General features: G+C 33.0%; 2 protein-coding genes across 3 annotated transcripts in view; one reads left to right on the forward strand and one right to left on the reverse strand.

The window, feature by feature from the left end:
- LOC134706516 (E3 ubiquitin-protein ligase HECW2-like) overlaps positions 1-5,158 on the reverse strand; it is a 48,012-nt gene extending 42,854 nt beyond the window's left edge. For both annotated transcript variants that reach the window (XM_063565528.1, XM_063565527.1), the window contains exons 1-4: positions 5,051-5,158; positions 2,734-3,114; positions 2,235-2,345; positions 1,225-1,322 (exon numbers count right to left, since the gene is read on the reverse strand). In XM_063565528.1, coding sequence (XP_063421598.1) covers positions 1,225-1,322; positions 2,235-2,345; positions 2,734-2,998 — 474 coding nt within the window. In that variant the 5' untranslated portion in view covers positions 2,999-3,114; positions 5,051-5,158. The remainder of the gene's footprint in view (positions 1-1,224; positions 1,323-2,234; positions 2,346-2,733; positions 3,115-5,050) is intronic.
- A 2-nt stretch (positions 5,159-5,160) lies between these two features.
- LOC134706517 (BRCA1-associated RING domain protein 1-like) overlaps positions 5,161-19,415 on the forward strand; it is a 46,055-nt gene continuing 31,800 nt past the window's right edge. Inside the window, exon 1 of the mRNA XM_063565530.1 lies at positions 5,161-5,311. Within this exon, the coding sequence (XP_063421600.1) occupies positions 5,238-5,311 (74 nt within the window). The 5' untranslated portion in view covers positions 5,161-5,237. The remainder of the gene's footprint in view (positions 5,312-19,415) is intronic.

Here is a 19,415-nt window from a genome sequence, read left to right on the forward strand (position 1 = left end):
ATATTAAATTAACATGTTTTCATCCTAAATATGCATATTAATATGCTGCTGGATGTTAAACAGCCATCCATCAATGATCATAATCATCTTGACAAAAAATTTTGTTCAAAATTATGTCTAGAAAGTGCTGTTATCTGTTTACCTCATCATGATTATCAGTTTATGAAATAACATGGTGAATTTTTGGTGTACTGATAGTCCAAATTATTATTTTTCTATCTTATCAATAAATCATTTCAGTCCATTCTCTTCATACCATTAAACTAAAACAGGTACCATTATACCTATTGAATCTCAGTCAAAGCAATGAAGGATTTTCAAGCAAATCTATACTAATTTTCATGAAATGTACATTTACTGTTGATTAACCTGTGAACTGGCGCACACTTTACCCTTCATTGCCGTAGTTATGTAAATTGTATTGAATTATATAACACAAGGGATCTTAAAAAAAAATTCAGTTGAAAGTTTAATGAAGTAATTAGAAATATGTAAATGCTTAACAAAATGTAACAATTTTCTGCATTGTCAAAGCTAGTAAGATTTTCTTTTAAACCAACCAATGAAAACACACCAATCATGCATGACACAAAATAAGAGACATGACAACATTTACAAATTAACTAATAGATTACATGAGTTTAATCATGAATCAAAAATACTCTTTCAGTTAAATGTTATGATTTTTATGACTTTAGAATATAAAACATAAAACTATTAAATACCCAATTGCTTTAAAAAAAACAATCTTACTTGTCCTACTACTGTGGATTCATTTTTATTGGTAGACTGATAAAAAATTATATATTCAAGGATATTTGATTTGGTGGTTTTGCACAATGATCACACATCATGCACATCCCTATACAAAATTTGTTTTCATTTTGAACTTTTAACTTAGTGGTTCTCTTATGACCAAGAAATAAATGAAAATTGCTTTACCATAAATTGAAATAAATTCACAATTTTTGATTTTCCTTTCAGACACTAAAAATACTTTAGGTGTGTCTATACAAGAATTATTTCAACTTTATAATATCCTCCTGATCTGAAGATGAAATTTCAGATACAGACATCAACTATTGATCATGTTGATACATATCTTCTACCAGTATTTCAGCAATAGTTTTGCTAGCCAAATTTACCTTCAAAGTGTACATGTGTAACCGTGTGGGATTATATATATAGGACCCCCCCTCAAGAGTGTTAATAAATTATGCTTACCTTTCCTGTTTTACTATTGATGACTGTTACAGATGGACTAGTGGCTACTATCTGACTTGTATTACCAATATAGTACTTGAAACACACTTTGGTCTTATCTGTAAATGTAGTGCAGTTTCTGTTATAGATAGGTTATATAAAAAGCAGAATTGAATCAAATAAACTTCTCCAATTTATAAGTAAATTTGGAGGATACTTATACAAGTGTATTTTATTTACTTGTCAAGGTAAATTATTTTTTGGCTTAGTAATGTCCCTTGGACATTCAGACTTTTTGACTTATACCAGTAAAAAAGTCATCCTATCTTCTTTTCTTGAATTCTTAGGACTTAGGTATTACAAGTATTTTAGTAAAATTTAAGGGGAGATTATTCAAACATTAAAATTAATTTATATAAGTATATTATTATTTACATCTTCAAGTAAATAAAGAATACTTGTACATGTCCAAGAAGTACCCTGACTCATTTTTAAGTGGTGTTTTACTAAATGACTAGTCTATTGTCTCAAGTTTCATCAATATCTCTCTCAGAGAACTTTCTATCAGCTGATTACTCTTAATATTAGTTAACATCAATTTGTTATCATCCTGAATATGTGCTAGCTGGTAAGCTCTGATCCATCATCTTCTACAGAAATGTTGATATCCAGGCAGCATTCCTCATATCATTTAAACCAAGTCAGACTTTGTATCCAATTTAGTAACAAATATTTTTTAAACATTGCAGGTAAATAATAATCATACCAGGGTATGAAATTAGCAGTGGCCCATAGGCCAATGGCCCCTAAAATTTGGTGTGGGCTACTAAAATTTCTGCTTTTCTTTTTAAAAATTTTAAGCTGTGGGCTACCATTGCCAAAGTCTCAAGTAAATACTGATCATACAAATGCAAAACTATCATCACTGCATATCTTCAGTATCCTAACCATTCCTCCTATTAATATACAATAGTAGACCTGCTCACCTCCAGTATCCTAACCATTCCTCCTATTAATATACAATAGCTCACCTTCTGTAAATTTGTACATTACATCATGTAAATCCCAAAGGAGTTCTCCTGTTTGTCCTCCATTTCCTCCTCGACCTTTACTGTCCCAAAACTGAGACTTGTCTGTCTCTCCTAAAAATAAAAGGTATGAATCACATGTAAGCATAGAACAAGTGTAGAATTCATCGGAGTTTTGTTTATTTGTTACAGCTACAAATGTATTCAAAAGAGAATAACGAAAAAACCAAATGAATCTAAGCAAACTGTGTTTTTAACACTGCTATTCTGCATGAGAAACAAGTGAACTTTGATAGAAAGTTGTCTCATTGGCATTCATACCACATCTTTTGTGGTAGTATGTATTGTGTATAAAATTCAAAACATTTGGTGGAGGCAAACTAAAGTTATAGAACGAAAACCAACTAAGACAAGAATAAAACTTATGCCCATTCTGCTATGGCAGGGGCATAAAAATGTAAAGCCATATCTACCTGAACATGTACCGGTAATTCAGACATACCTGAAGAATATAAACCGATCCAATCATCTGCACTCACATCTTCTTTTATATCCCAGGTCACTTTTATTGTTGGGTCCTTTGACAAATCAACTGCTCTTGTACTAACATCTAGGAATGATAGATTTTGTGGTGAACCAGCAGTCAGGTCATTTTCACTGTTGCTTCTCTCTCTTATATGAACTCTCTCTAAATGTGGAGACTGTGGAATAGGCAAAGATAAATCATCTACAGCACCATAGCCTGAGGAGCTTGATGCTTCTGCCATAGTCGATTCAACTCTACATACTGATTTTGCCTTCCCTTAATTAGTAAACAATCAACCCATATTTGCTGAATGTCCTCAACTAGAGCAATGTTTAATCTTACAAGATTCAAATTTATCTGCAAATATACAATATGTATATGTAATAAACATGATGAATGTTGATTTTAATTCAAATTTTCACAAAATACAATGCAACAAGCCAACAACTTTGTTTAGCCATTTTAATGTGCATTAGAAAAGCATTTTGTGAAAGACTTTGATTATTGTTTCTTACAGAAGGCGGTTGGTTGGAGTGGGCAGTGTTCTTATGGTGTCGTACTTATACATGTACATGTACACCACTGTCCCAGCACTCCCAGGTTTATAGGGAAGGGTTGGGATCCTGCCAATATGTTTAACTCCGCCTTATTCTGTATGCTTATGCTTGTCCATGCTGTCAGGAGACTGTAATTCAGTGGTTGCCATTTGTTGATGGGATACATATTGGTTTTTTTGGCTCATCTTTTGTATATAAATTAGGCGTTATTATTGTTTGTCTTTGCGGTATGGGCTTTGCTCATTGTTAAAGGCTGTATGGTGATCTGTAGCTGTTAAAATCTGTGTCACTTGGTCACTTGTGGAGAGTTGTCTCACTGACAATCATACCACATTTTTTTTATATTGAATGACGAAATATTTATCTTTTATTATCGGTCATCATGGTCATCAGAATCATATTGCAACAAATTTCAAATGAAATTGATTAGCCATTTTAATGTGCATTAGAAAAGCATTTTGTGAAAATTAAGTTTGATTAGTGTTAAAAATTTAGTACCCATTTGTCTCCAAATATTATGTTTATAATGTAAATAATCATTATTATCATGTGGACATAAAACAGTCTGTTGTCCTCTAGTTTCTGGGCAGATGTATGAAAAGTGACTTTTTCAGTATAATTATATCTTTAACAAATTTTTGAGAAATAGTAGTTTTGTATTGATTAGCTGGTTTAAGGTTATGTAGTTATTTTGTTTATGAATTTTTTTCTTAAGGACAGTTCATAATAAATATATTTGGAAAAATTCATCTGTATACAAACTTATTCAGATGATACATGATGATATCTGTTAGAAATATCAATGAATTAAATTATTTAGGCATATTTTTAAAATCATAAGAAACTTAAAGAGTTTATTATTCCCTGTATATAATCATGATAATATATATATATGTGTTCTCATGTATTGTGTTTATATATCATTATAATTACATTAGATGTATGTTCATTATAATACCTTATTCTGATTCAGATTGACTACAGTGTAACTGCTAATCTCACGTTATTCCTTAATCAACTTCATTTCACAATAAATTGTAACATTCTAGACATTGCTAGTTATACAGATCTATGACAAATGCTTCAAAGAAAAAGACTTGAAAGTAATTGTGTTTTTGTGATCATAGTGAAAAAATGTAATTATTATCATGAGTATTGAATGCTTCTTTTAGTAACTTCATAGGGTTGTAAAAGCTTTCGCCCCAAAAGCTGAAAAGGGGGATTACTATCCACACTTGTACAAATAATCAGTTTTTTATATGAGTCTGGAAAGTAACCTTCAATTAACACTAACAGAAAGTGAGAAACAAGTTCCTGTGCCTAAAACTGGAAAACTCCAAAAAGGCCCAATCTCTAAGCGTATTCATAGACTTGGATTGTACAGCTGCGGTAACACTAACAGAAAGTGAGAAACAAGTTCATGTGCCTAAAACTGGAAAACTCCAAAAAGGCCCAATCTCTAAGCGTATTCATAGACTTGGATTGTACAGCTGCGATCCTCAACGATCCAGAATGAATAACATTTAATAATTTCCTAATCAAATTTTCCTACATAGACCGAAAAAAGGCTTTTTTGAAGTTTTCATGTGATTTTTTTATAAACAAATGCAAAATTTAATATGAAGAGCCAAAATTAGGCAAGTGGACCTCTTACTACTAACGTCTTCTGAAGAAAAAAATCGCAGGTAAATACATGAGTGCAAAAACCTTTAATTAAGAACATTAATCTAATATACCCTTTTCTTTTCAACCTCAAAGCTGACATAGAATTATGAAAATATTTTTCTGACATCAACTTTGAGAATCAGACTTCCTGCAGACTCCATTCTGAATGATGATTCATGGGAAAGCACTAACTTCCGGTAATTTATTTTGGCGCGGAAAAACAAAAACAAAGTTGAGAGAATTTTAATGTATTAAAACATGACATCAGCAGAGTTTCCTGAAACATCTGAAGCATTAAAAGATCTACAAAATCTGTTTAAGTGTAAATCCTGGTAGGAACAACAAAAGGAATCAAGATATTTCGGCGATTTACCAGTTCGTCCATAGCCAAAGCCCTTCTACAAATTTTATTTGTAACATTATAAGTTCATAAAGGGCTCTTTTACGGCTTGTAATATTTCTAAACATGTACTTAAAATTCTTGAGGTTGAACTTAATATCTCTCTCCTCACTCCTGACAATTGATAATTCTCATATGAAAATGCACAACTGTTTGGCATCCTATGACTATGTCTGTTAAAGTATGCAAGTAGATTTACTTAACCAAAGTGAAAATGAGTCTTTTTAAATGTTACCAAATTTACCATGCATGTATAAGATGCATATATTTATATTTATTCAATAAATATATACTAAAGTATTAAAAGAGAGGGCACTTCCTATATACAAGTTGATGGGACTTGCCTATGGAATGCGACACCCCCATATAAATTAAGTACTGAAGTGTCCCCCCCCCCTGAGGTTGAAATGACAAATTGTTGTATTATAAATCATATATTGTGATTAATATCACAACAGATTTTTTTTTACTGTCATTCTAGGGGAAACTCATATAATTAAATTAAATTTGAAACCTAATATAAGATAAGATAAGATAAGATAAGATAAGATAAGATATTTTATTTTCCAATTATGGGCCCCAAAGGGCATAAACATTACAACATCAATAATTTTTTTCATAATACAATACAAACAATGAGATAAAAAAAAAAAAAAGTTAAACGAGAACTATTTAAGTTCTTAAAGAATACGTAGATAAAGAATCTATAGTATGTTTTTTTTTTAATACTAATGCATTTTATTGCAAGTGTGGTTGATATAGATAACAAACAAGTAGCCCAAAAAGAAAAAAAGAAAAATAGATATCCACATATGTATAATACACAAAAAGTTGGATCAATTAAATATATAATAATTAGCCAAAAAGAAAGTAGAAATTAAACATGTCCATGACTCATCCTGTGTCAGCAGCAAATAGGAAAGCATTATGGTTTCCTAAAGGCAGCTGACACCAGGGGGCGATACCTTATGGGCCATAGGCATGTAAAATGTGTGTAAATGTCTCTTTCCTACCTGTATCAAAAGCAAACAAGGAAGCATCATAGGTAACTTGAATGCAGTTGATACCAGCACTGGCAGACCTATTTGGAAAATCACCGCGATTTTTGTAAAATATTCGGTGTTTTTTGGCCAATCTCCGCGGAACGGATAATAAATAGAGGTTCATCGTAGATTTTCCGTTTTACAGAATATTTTGCGGTTCTCCGGAGATTTTCCGTGTCTCAGGGAATTATCCGTTTGTCCGATAAAACGGGTGTGTATTGAGTCATTGATAGAACCAGTGATGCGTGAGCGACGGTTATTAAAAGGTCGGTTGTATAATCCGTTATGCGTGAGCGACGTTCAATCATTAATTGATCGTTGTATTATCCGTTAAGTGTGAGGGACGGTTGTATTGAGGTACAGATTGTAATATATGTAGAAGTTTACAGAACTATCATTAATCGATTGAGATATACGGAATTTTCAAAAATTTATCACATAATGTTTCTGTAAATTTAGAGAGAAACAGATTATATATTTCTCGGGGTTAAAGGTTTACTTTTATGATTGAAAAATACATGTGTATGTCTGAGGCAGAAGATCATTTAAACTTCATTGGCAAATAGGATTTTTTAAAACGATCTTGATCACCTGCTGATCCATTAATCTTTCAGAATGAAATGCACATTTATACCTCTTGGGGTTGAAGGCATATATTAGCAACATTAACAATATGCTACGATGAGATAATGACAAGTTGCGAATTTTAGTCCGAATGTGTATATATATGAGCATATGGACATACATTCATCTTTATAATTATTCAGTTCATCTGTCATTTGTTTTATTAAATTACTTTTCAATTGTGGTATAAATACAATGTTATCATTGTGTAAGACGATTTGAGAATAATGCTTTCATCGTAAATACTTCAGAAATTATAATTGATTCAAGAACCGTTTGTTGGAACAAAAATAAAATGAACGGCCTATAGGAAGTTCTAACCTTAGTTGATATCAGGGGTCAATTGGTATAGCAGTATGTAACGTAATACAACGATCGTCGATGCATAATGTGCATATGTAAGTATATAGTATGCATGCAACTGGATTTCGACAACTCGTGGGTTGTCTTTTAGACAAAGAAGTTCCATTTTAAAGATATGAAAGTACGTCAATGCACGTCTTGTAAACTAATCTGTTACTTTTTGAAATATAAATAAGTTATATTTAAAAGATTGGATGGTTATTTCACACGTATTAAAGTTCTTCTGTCATCATTACTGTTTTTCAATTATTTTTTGAGAGTTCGATCTTAAAACTAAGTTCGTCCTGACATTTATGGAATATTTGCCACTGGAAGTTAAACAACCAACAATCAATCATCTTATTACAAAATTTAAAATATGCCTGAGCGATAATATTCTTTTAAATTTTAATGTGAAAGACAGTTTCTCCTTTTATAAGAAGACACTTCCAGGTCTAATTTTAAGTGTATCTACATTCCGGGACTGAGATTTATTTACTATACTAGCAAAAAAAAAGAAAAGAAATGATGATACGTTTTTTTTTAATAATTAAATAATTAACGTTAAAAATATATGTAATTAACTTGATCTAAAACTTGACCTCGCTCATGATAGAGAATGTTAAAAATCAATTGTGTCGACTGCACGGGATTTTCCAACGGCGGGAAATACCATGTAACTATAAACACAGGTGATGTTATATACTGACCGATTGTGGAATGTCAATTCAGGGTTAAAGTGATGTGTAATGATTGACATTATCGTGCGCTTGGAAGTTGAGGCTCTAGTAGGTTCATTTCAATTGATAATCGAAAATCTAAAATCATTTTTTTTTTCAAATCAACGATGAAGTTTTGGATATTATGGAAGGGATTTTTTTTAAAGACAACAGAGGTACCTTAAAAGTCTATAGGAAAATATACAAATAAAATAATATAAAACAATTTCGAAGGTCACAACTTGTATCTTATAAATCAATGATAAAGCGACTTCATCAGTATTAACAGTTATAAGATTGCAATCAGATGACTTTTAATTTTGTTTGTGTTTCAGGACTGGGAGTGTATAAGATTACCTTATATTACATTGTATTTACAAATGTTTGTTTATATTGCTTGACCCTTATGGGTGTAATTTTGAAATAAAGATTAAAAATATATACTTAGGATGTTCCATTCTCAGCATTGTTTCTTGTCTGTCTGTTCGTTTGTTCGTTCGTCCGTCTGTCCCGCGTCAGGTTGAAGTTTTTGGTCGAGGTAGTGTTTGATGAAGTTGATATTCAATCAATTTTAAACTTAGTACACATGTTCACAATGATATGATCTTTCTAAATTTAATGCCAAATTAGAATTACCTCATTCCGTCAGTCCACTCAGGGACTTTCTTGTCCCTGGTCTGTTAAACATAGAAAATGATAGTGCGGATTGGGCATCCGTGTATACTAGTGACACATTCTTTTTTTTAATTTATTAAACTTGTTCTCAGTGGCAGATCCAGATTTTTTTTATATAAAAGGAGAGGGGAGACTAACTGATAATGTCATGAGAGGACCAGCTCCAATCATTCTCAAGTGATTCCCTACATAATCAATATTTATTTTTCAACAAAAGGGGCGGACACCGTGTCATTCCCCCTTTATAGCCGACTGAGAAACTCAAAGGGCTGTTTAGGCAATCAATGTCGTCAAAAACTTCTATGTGTTGTATAGCCAGTCATTGTGTCAGTGTAAAACTTCCATGTATATCAATCAATCAAATCAAGACTATTAAAAACTCCTATCAACGCCATTCCCCACTAAATCCGGCTCTGGTTCTATTAATTTCATTACTTCTTCAGCATACTAGTATCGGTAGCATGTGAGTATGGTAGCACTCCGTAGATAGGTCTGTAGTTTTGCATGTATGACACTAACAGTTGGTCTAACGTATTAGAAGGCCAGGGTTGGAAGGTCATTCAACATTCTGTGGCTCAATTGCAACTATATTTTCTGTGAAGTGCTACCTAAGCCGTGGCCAGGTGAACCCTACCCATTTTTTTCAAAGGATTTTCCAATAGCACATCGAAACACTTCCAGCATTCTATATTTTTTTCACCAAAAAAATTGTACCTCAGCATAATACAGGTCATGAGGTACATTTGTTTGAGGAGGGGGTTTCAATTACTGTTCTTAAGTTTAATTTTCGGGATTTTTTTTTTATCAGATTTGCCCTGTTGTCTTTTCTTTTAACTCCGTGTAAACCCTCACACAAGATGTTTACAAAATTATTTAATTGTTTCAAAAATTAAATTTGTTGTATTACCTCTTTTAACAAAATAATATTTAGTTAGCTTTATTTGCGCCTTTTCAAAGTCCAAGCATTGAACATTGCAAACACATATAGATATTTTCAAATGAATTAGAAAATATCTTCCCAAATCGACAGAACGTACACAGAGATATTTGCCACTGGTCTTTACCCAGTTAACGATTCACTCTTAAATGCATTTCTCAAAAACGATGGGAAACAGAAAAAAACCAGACTATATCTTTTGGATAAACAGCCAGGGACATTTCCAGACATGAATATAACTGCATGGACCATCGCTTACAAGTTTTGTGACAGAACAGACTTACAACTTTACTATAGTACATGTACAGTGCTTAGAACTGTCTCATAATTTTACTCCAGTTTACATAGTGCATTCTTTTATGTTTTATGATAACAGAACTGTGTTTTATCAAGGTTTATCATAACTTGTATGGTTTTATGATAACTGATTTCTGAGGAATATGTTTAATAATGCAAACTTTATTTAAAGATACGTTTTTTTCCAATTGGCGCTAAAGAAAAGCACCATATGAATATTCATGAACCTACAACGATTGCTCAAAATCGTTATTTGAAAATCCTGTTTGTGAGATGTAGATTCATTTCAATACCGAAATTTCGTCTATATATTAAGTTTCACAAGTGTATAACACGGACAAGCTATCAGAAGGTACATTACTCCCATTTTGTTTTGGTGTGAACCATCGATGTTTTCAGCAATATCAAAGAATAAGATGATGATGGTAGAAAGAACTATGGGCGTCATGTGGCAAATATTACATGCATATCGGACCATGAGTTGTCAATCTGTATGAAAATATTTCCAATACAACCATATTATTGAGAAGGAATGTTTACATGCTATACTCTCGTACTAGTATTACAGGGTTCTTGTGTCGTTCACCTTAAACACACATCTTTTAACGATGTATAAAAAAAAGACAGAACCAATTTAATGTCATATATCCCTATTTTTTAATATAACTATAACAAGAATACCCCTGTTTAGCGGACAAACTGTTTATTCTTTCTTCTGTTATTGAATATTGAATACCAAGAAGGAAAATAAATCCCGAAATTAATTTGAAACTTTGATACTCAATAGTTTTCCAGCAAAATATTCACATCCCTTGGGGATAATTAGTGTTTGTCCAGTGGCATATATAACATGCATGTCGGAACAGGAAATTTGGCATAATGTACTTTCAGAACCATGTTCACATCATTATACATTATAGCCAACAATTGTGATGACGAACTCCTTCCTTTGTTCGAGAACAATCTTGTTGAAATAGAAATCTGTGATTTTACTATGTCCATAACTTCGATGAACCCAAGGCAAGTTAAATATCGACCTGTATTTAATTCAAATAAGTTCTCTTTTTCTTCTTCGTCCATCGACATCCCATGATAACATACTGTTGTCATACGAGGACTAGTTTATTTACAAAACTTTTAACCCAAATAAACAAAATGTATGTTTCTTTCTTATGTTCAATGTAAAAATGTATATTATTTTGAATTGCAACTATCTATAGTTCCTTAACTTTCTATCAAGGCGTATAAAAGAATGGTCGATTAGTGCGTATATTTTTGTTAAAATCAACATTTCTTGTATGTTTCAAACTGTCCTTCACTTTTGAGAACGAGTACTTTCATTTCCCCAAATTTACCCTAAAAAATGTGAAAACAGATTTTTATTTTATCAAATCTTTTTTTTTGGGGGGAATTATTTAGATTTTTATAAACAATATTCTTTACACCAGAAATGTAATTTATAAACAAGCTTATGTGTTTAGTAATGACTAGTATACCAGACACGCAAGACAGAGATTTATACTACATGTACTATACACCTGATAGTTCAAAATGGAAAGTTTCAAGTTATCGGTCGTATACACTGATCAATACCCTTAGAAGTGAAGCGATGCATGAACTTGAAAGTCCGACAGGAAATCGCTTGAATACCTGAACGTGTCACCTCACAATACATTTGGGAGTAATACCTTTAGCCATGCTGGTGATCAGACAAGGGAAGGTACGAATTTATTTGAATAAGTTTATTACATAAAAGAATTATGAACAAATTAGATTTTCGAAAACAATTTTCACGGAACACTTATTTACGCTCATTTATGACTTTGAACTATGACTTTTTTACCAATTCCCATATAAACAGTTAAAAACGACAGACCTTGGTTACTTTAAAAAAAAAAAAAAACATTTTCCGTTTCAAGTTAGTTAGTCGGACAAAACAACCGTACGATTGACACGATATCGACACGCGATTACGACTACATAAGGCTACTATGGTTTTGGTCCTTTGTGGTTCATAGACATGGCGACACGCAGAGAATTGATACTCTAAATTTAAAATCGATGGTGATCTCTTGTCCAGCAGAATAAAACTTTAATACCTATAATTTTTAGCATTTTTATACAGAATGCAGGACACAGATCCTCCTTTGCTGGAAAAGAAAATTTGTTGATTATAGAGGGAATAACTGAAGCGGCCGCCCCGCCCCCTCTTATGCATTTAGTGCATATGAACTTTTCTGGATCCGCCACTGGTGTGCTAGCTAATAACTTATATATTTTCACTACTTTACATTCTTAGCCCGTCTGTGTGAAATGCTCTGAGCTTCATCAGAGCCACGCGCGGAGAAATAGCTGGTATCCCTCGATCGTTTAATAAATTGAATATTCATGTGTGCCTAAATGGTCATAAATATATTTCATTTTACAAATTAAATGATTATTCATCAACCTATGATCAATTATGGTCCGGTAATAACTTTTATTTTTTTTATTTTCTTTTTGTTTCAATTGCAATTTGCCGTTCGTTTTTTGAGAAAAAAATTACACGGCTAATCATTTTAAGACAAAACCTCGGACCAAACACTTCGACTAAGCTATTATACTGACTAACTTGGAAAAATAAACCCAGATAAATGAGATTTCTATGGAATTTTTAATTCACCAGTTAATCAGAAATGTCCATCTCTAATATTTCTTTTGCATTTGATGTTGGTTTATATAAAACAAGTGAAACTGCGAGCTACTGCTCACTGATGATACCCCCGCCGCAAGTGGATAATATTAATTGTGTAAAAATATGCACGTGTTCGGTAAACAGGAAGTTTTCGAGTGATAAATCTGAAAACGCATCACACGGTATAGCTGACTAAACCAAATTTCAGAAATCCTTGAATTGTAGTTCCTGAAAAAAATGTGACGAAAAATTTTCCAATTGGCTATCATGTGTAAAATCAAACAAGTGTTCGGTAAACAGGAAGTTGTTGAGTGATGAATCTGAAAACGCGTCACACGGTATAGCTGACTTATATCAAGCCTGAAACCAAATTTCAGAAATCCTGGTAGTGTAGTTTCTGACAAAAATGTGACGAAAAATATTCATGGGACGGACGGACTGACTGACTGACTGACTGACAGACTGACGGACTGATGGACTGACGGAAGGACAGACAGAGGTTAAACAGTATACCCCCCTTTTTTCAAAGCGGGGGTATAATTAAATATCTTACAATGCAAAGCTAGTTGTTTGCGATGATGCGTAGCTGCATGGTAGATTACTACGTGAATTAGATCATTTTGATTATCTTTGAATTCACTAACACGTGGCTGTTGACACATTACACACAATATACTTAAAATACCTGGGGCAATTTACACTTCTGGTTTATTGTCCCTTTAACCAGCCAGTGTATCTGTGTATGATGTATTTATCTACCGTGCAAGGGTTGTGTAGCCAGTCAAGGTCGTTAAATGTATCTCTGGCTCCATTGACAGACTACCATAATATATTCGAAAGCGGATCCCGGATTTTGAAAAAAAAAAGAATGTGGAAGGACGTAAAGACAACATTACAATTGGACTAGTGTACATGCAACATTCAATCTATTTCTTGTGTGACAGTTTACTGACTGTCAAACCCGTGTTCAATTTATTATTTTGATAGTGCCTTGAAGATAGCTGAGTAAAATAAATATTTTTTTAAACAAGATATATACATGTAGGGAGCTCTATTTTTACCAACCCGCTCATGAACAGATTCATTTATTTACTTCCTGAATGACACGACTCTAGAAATGTTTGCCACTGGACATCAATTTAAAAATTAAATAGAATCAGACAGTCATGCTCGAGCAAATAACATTGAGAACGGAACTTTATAGCAAGATATATACTATAGTGTATACAGATTGTATTTGAACACATACGAGGGTCTTGAATATTGTCTTATAGTTGTAAGTAATTTTTCTGTAGTCTTCATATTTTTCGCCATTATTCTATATTCTTTGTTTTCTTGGTGTCTATTTTATTTACTTTTTTGGCCCTTTGTTGTGCACTTTTTGTCCATATATTTTCTCTTCTTCTATATAAATCCTATTCAAACCCAAATAAACATACACAATCAAAATGTTCAACTCAAAACCCCAGTTGACTTGTCATCCATGGAGTTTTTCTCAACCGTTGAGAATATAACAAATGCTAAATGAGTCCGTTTAAAAAAAAGATGTGGTGTGATTGCCAATGAGAAAACTCTCGATAAGAGACCATATGCCACAGAAATTAACAACTATACATGTAGGTCACCGTACGGCCTTCAACAATGAGCACAGCCCATACTGCATAGTCGGCTATAAAAAGAGAAAAAGTCTAGGAGTCCATAGCTGATATTACATATATATAAGATTAATGTATCACGTATACGTCTGATGCTTAATTGTTGGGGCTCTGCTGGAAGGCAAAATATTTAGCTCTTTACTGACTAGTATTTAACAACTGAAACTAGATAAGTTAAAGTCTAAGTTATGAAATTCAAGGAATCTATACATGCTATAACAGCAAATTTGAACGGAACCAAAACGAAAATTAGTAAAATAATAAGTATACAACTTGCATTTCAGCATTTTAATATTGGTAATTATTAATGATGTAATGCGTAAATAAGTTATCCTACACAGTGGAACAAATGGGAAGCCAAAGTACGTTAATGTCTGAATTAATCTTCTGCAAAAACAATGTCATTTTGTTTATTTTATCTGGTTAAATCTTCTGACATCAGACTCGGACTTCTTTAGAACTGAATTTTAAATGTGCGTATTGTTGTGCGTTTACTTTTCTACATTGGCTAGAGGTATAGGGGGAGGGTTGAGATCTCATAAACATGTTTAACCCCGCCGCATTTTTGCACCTGTCCCAAGTCAGGAGCCTCTGGTCTTTGTTAGTCTTGTATTATTTTAATTTTAGTCTCTTGTGTACAATTTGGAAATTAGTATGGCGTTCATTATCACTGAACTAGTATATAATTGTTTAGGGGCCAGCTGAAGGACGCCTTGGGGTGCGGGAGTTTCTCGCTACATTGAAGACCTGTTGGTGACCTTCTGCTGCAATTTTTCTATGGTCGGGTTGCTATCTCTTTGACACATTCCCCATTTCCATTTTCAATTTTATTTCAATAAACTGACTTAAATAAAATTCAAGCAAGTTAAACTGTAAGCTTGCCGCCGTTGATACCCCCGCCGAAATATTTCGGTTCACAGGAAGTTGTTGAGAAATGAATCTGAAAACGCACCACACGGTACAACTTACTTGCATAAACTCTGTAACCAAATTGATAGATACGTAAAAGATAGATATGAAAAAAAAATATACTTAAATAAATGTTTAATTTACATGTAATGCATCTTTGTGTAAAAAAACGTTTGAATTGGCTGATCTTTTTGTAAAGCATGCTATTTTGACGGTTACGGATTCAGACTCGTTAAGGATGCATTTCTTTCTAACACAAACGATGCAAACGGCTAAGCTCGCACATGTTTTGATCATTTCTTTTAAACATACGTTTGCAAATTTTACAGAAACTTTGACAAACTATGCAAACGCTAAAAATACGTCTACAGTTTGTCGTTTGTTAGTACAAACGCTGCATTTGTTTCAGTACCACAGTACATAGAGTATTCAAGGAAGCTGGCTACACTGCAAGTGCACCTCGTTATTGTCAAATGATCCGCGAAGTCAACAAAGTCAAACGCGTAGATTTCTGTAAACAGCTTGTGTTAGATAATGACAATTTTAATGACATTGTATTCACTGACAAATGCACAGTGCAACTTCATGATAACAAAGTTGTTGTTTATCGTTTAAGAAATGAATCTGCTACACCAATTCCACAACCGAAGCATCCATTAAAAGTGCATGTATGGGGAGGTATTAGTCGTAGGGGAACCACACGTCTTCTGATTTTCGACGGAATTCTTAAGTCCGATTTTTTCGTTGAAAACATTTTAGAAAAGACTCTTCTGCCTTTTATCAAATCTGTTTATCCAGATGGTCACCGTTTTCAACAAGCCAACGACCCAAAACATCGCTCCAAGCTTGCCAAAAGTTTCATGATCGACAATGGCATTCAGTGGTGGGACTGCTGGCCCTCCGAATCTCCCGATATCAACCCCATTGAAATGGTTTGGAATATGCTGAAACGCAGACTTGCTAAAAAAAACCTTAAAACTAAAGATGACCTTCAGACAGCTCTACAAGAGTTTTGGACCAGAGATCTTACTATTGAGTACTGCAACCGCTTTATTGACCATTTATATAAAGTAGTCCCAGTAGTAATAGCATTAGAAGGACGTGCAACAGCCGATGTACCTCGCAAAATATTTCCTGAAAGGTCTTATGGTAAATCGATAAGTTACTTCAAAACCAAGTTAGATGACCCCAGTTTCACCAAGAAGATCGAACACCTCCTACCACACTAAGAAAACCAAGTCAAGAACTACGAGAGATGCAGCAGAAACTTTTTCATAACAGTCTTTTTCAAGGCTACACAAATCATTCAAAAAGATATCTTTAATTTGTTGTACACTCAAAGGGGGGCTTCAAAGAGTTTTACTAATTATACCCATTGCCTTATCAAGTAGTGACCCTCTACTGTTTGTGACTGATTTCTAAAACGTAAAGATTTTTTTATCCTACATAGTCTTGTTCTTCAAGAACAAAAGAAAATATCGATTTTTTTTGTAAACACATATTTACGCTATTCAGTAAGTTTTATATTATAATTGAGAAAATTTGCTGCATTTTATTTTACCTAGAAAAAATCTCGTAAATAGTTTTTTTTGCTGCAAACTATTTTACCGAGATTTTTTTTTTTTTTTTTTTTTATCTTAGAATTTTAAGCCAGTTGAATATGACGTTGTGGTTTTTTTTTACAAAGAATACACACTGGACATAGTTACATGCTAGTCTAATAATATCTTTTATAATTTTATCAATCATAACTACTCTCGCTATACAGTACAATAATTATTGAAGAGTTATTTCTTCGTGCAAACAAAAAGCCGGCCGAGTAGTTCCGATTGATGATTTTATCCATGAAATTGAACAGGAAACCCCTAAAGTTTTAAACACATGTACACACGTGATATTATCGTGTCAACCTTGACCCCGCTTTCACCAGCAATGCATTTAAATGTTCGATCAAATTCTCTTCCAATCCAAACATTTTATTACAATAAAAATAACCATCGTATCTTACAAACGAAAAACTAGTTTTCAATAATAGACGTTTCAGCAGCTGTTTCATTCGTGTATTTCTTGTTACAGTAATATTTCACGTTTTGAGAATATATAAGAGGGGGGATAGGACCTTTATCGGGACTCCAGGATCGGGTGTTTTTAAGCTTGGGATTTCAAGAGTAACACTTTCGGGTACCGGAAATTCTTTTTCGAATTAGGGGACCTCGGGATTTCGTGATTTAAAGTCCGGGATTTCGGTATTTTGTTTTTTAAGCCCGGCATTTGGGATCGATCAGGACCCCTTCTTACCCTCCCTCACATGACGTTTTCAAATATGAATAAAGATAGGAAACTCATGTCTTTTAAAAAGAAAACTAATCTACGAAATTACTAGAACATATAACTCGCGACGAAATGTAGAAATAATGAGAAAAGAACGGATAGGAAAAGATATTTTATTTTATATTCGAATCGTAAATAAAAACTGAGAAGATAAATAAGAGAACAATAATGTGTAGAATGTTTCTTCCTCAGACAGACCTGAAAAAAACCATATTTCTTTTATTGGTAAATTAAATAATTAGAACTGAAACAATCTGAAAACCGTTCATGCCTTTTAAATGTCTATTATGTAATTATCGATTTTACCTGTTACATTATCATAACTAATTACATAATATTAAGTAGCATGTGCGGCCGACCATGCACGCTTGGCTGATTTTATTGCACTTACTATCAGCTGATGATTTGATTGACAACAGGTAATCAATCATCGACATTTAAGTCGCTGATGCTGAGCCTTTTTAAAACCTGCGACATTTTTCAGACCATGTCACGGAATGTACTGTAACTTCAACCTGATTAAACGAAGTATTTGTTTCTACGTTTGTAAAAAAGTCTGGTTACCAACAACATTTGCATGCATTACTGAAAATTCAAACAGGGTCATTAAAGATTTATCAAAATATGTATTTGTTTCTACTCGTGTAGCGTTTAGAAAACAGTAACACACGCGACGTTTACAAAATTCTTGTTAGAAAGAAATGCGGCCTAAGAAAAATCTTTTTAGAATCACAAGAAGTTCTGATAGGTCGTAAAATAAACTTCCCATCACTTTATTCTTTTCACATGTCAATTTAAAAAAAAAAAAATTCGCAACGATGTCATAATTGAAAGCACGAGGAAGGCTGACCAAAATGTTCAACTTGAGGCTAGTGATTGACAGGTATGATTATATCTTGGGGCTCTTGTGGGGAGCGTGGTGTCGGACGGAAAAAAGATTTCCAGTATTCATATATATATAAATGTCGATCTGATGTGGAAAATTGTGAGGTTTTTAATTTTTAATAGCACAAAGAAAAAGACGTCAGAAGAGTTAGAAGAGTAACAATGTGTAACTATAAACGTATTACTCGTTTATAATCTACGAGACTGATCAGATCGAAGTTTGATAAAAAAAAACAAAAAACATTCAATATCAAACCTTCTTGGTTGGAATAAACATGTTCAATGTATACCTGCAAATATGTCTTAATAAATTAAATTGTGTATTTAAATTATCTCTGTTGAATACAATACAATTTATTACATGTATCTATGATATCCTCCATAAATAAACATCTGCACAGGTAAAGTTAAATTCGGATCAACAGATTGATTTACGACCTTCCGCTTGTCCATGTTGTATTGCAAAAATATCACAGCAGGTGTTACTCACAGTAGACAAGTGTCAAATCAGTATGACATTATGTCGGATTACGGCATCTGCAGTAATTAAGACCCTGTTTTTACTGTTTTTACAGGAACTGATTTATCTTAACATGACAATAAAGAAGAATTTTGTAAGGTGAACATATTTGTAGTATTGCAAAGTTACCACGTGCATTTTCCTGTTCATTGGTCACATTTAAATAGATTATTCTTTATTGAACTAAATTCGATATTTAAATTGCAAGTAACTTTAATATCAAAACCACCGATTTTTATTTCTCGACTGAAAAGGGTAATAAGACGGTTATTTTTATCTGACTGTAAACAGTGTATATAATCACAACGATCTATTAATAACCGCTGCTCACAGATAACGGATTATACAACGATCTATTAATAACCGTCGCTCACGCATCACTGGTTCTATCACTGACTCAATACACACCAGTTTAATCGGACAAA

The sequence above is a fragment of the Mytilus trossulus genome, chromosome 2, assembly GCF_036588685.1.
Source record: "Mytilus trossulus isolate FHL-02 chromosome 2, PNRI_Mtr1.1.1.hap1, whole genome shotgun sequence".
Taxonomy (NCBI): domain Eukaryota; kingdom Metazoa; phylum Mollusca; class Bivalvia; order Mytilida; family Mytilidae; genus Mytilus; species Mytilus trossulus.